Raw genomic sequence first — 616 nt, 5'->3', positions numbered from 1 at the left:
TATACTTTTTTATATATGTATTTATAAAAGAAAAATTCAGATTACTAGGAGTCTTGTGAATCTGATACATAATCAAGTTTCTCCCCTTCTGACTAAGAAAAATGTAGGCATTTCATGTATTTGTTTCTCTTGGGATTTAGTTGCTTGTTTGCTCCCTTTTGGAACTAAGCAGAAAAACAGAAGCTGAGAAATAATAATAATAAAAATACCTTCCTGTTCTAGATTCTGACATCACTCAGCTGGTACCTGGAAAAGGCTTACCTATGAATTTACTAAAATCTGTTTGTCAGTTTGACATTTGTCTCCAGCTGTTTCACTGTCTGTTAGGTGAGCGGGTTACCAACTCCAGAGCTGACGTGGCTTCTGAACGGCAAACCCGTGCTACCAGATGGCGCCCACAAGATGCTGGTCAGAGAGACTGGAGTTCACTCTCTGCTTATTGATCCTCTCACACAAAATGATGCTGGAACTTATACTTGCCTTGCCACTAATAGAACAGGACAAAACTCATTTAGTCTGGAGCTCACTGTTGTAGGTAAGAATCACTGAAAAATGCGTCATAATGACAAAGTTATTTGTACACACTTCTTCAAACTTAGCTTACGTAGTTTCCCTA

At 38.3% G+C, this 616-nt stretch overlaps 1 protein-coding gene across 1 annotated transcript in view; it reads left to right on the top strand.

Moving 5' to 3' along the window:
* Positions 1 to 327: 327 nt before the first annotated feature.
* The window catches only part of LOC104498779 (myopalladin-like), a gene marked incomplete at its 5' end in the record, with an annotated part of 5,085 nt that continues 4,796 nt past the window's right edge, over positions 328 to 616 (top strand). The window contains one exon of the mRNA XM_010142198.1: positions 328 to 535. Coding sequence (XP_010140500.1) covers positions 328 to 535 — 208 coding nt within the window. The remainder of the gene's footprint in view (positions 536 to 616) is intronic.

This window comes from Buceros rhinoceros, unplaced genomic scaffold (genome assembly GCF_000710305.1).
Source record: "Buceros rhinoceros silvestris isolate BGI_N320 unplaced genomic scaffold, ASM71030v1 scaffold46428, whole genome shotgun sequence".
Classification (NCBI taxonomy): Eukaryota; Metazoa; Chordata; class Aves; order Bucerotiformes; family Bucerotidae; genus Buceros; species Buceros rhinoceros.
This window is presented reverse-complemented; position numbering and strand designations above follow the sequence as displayed.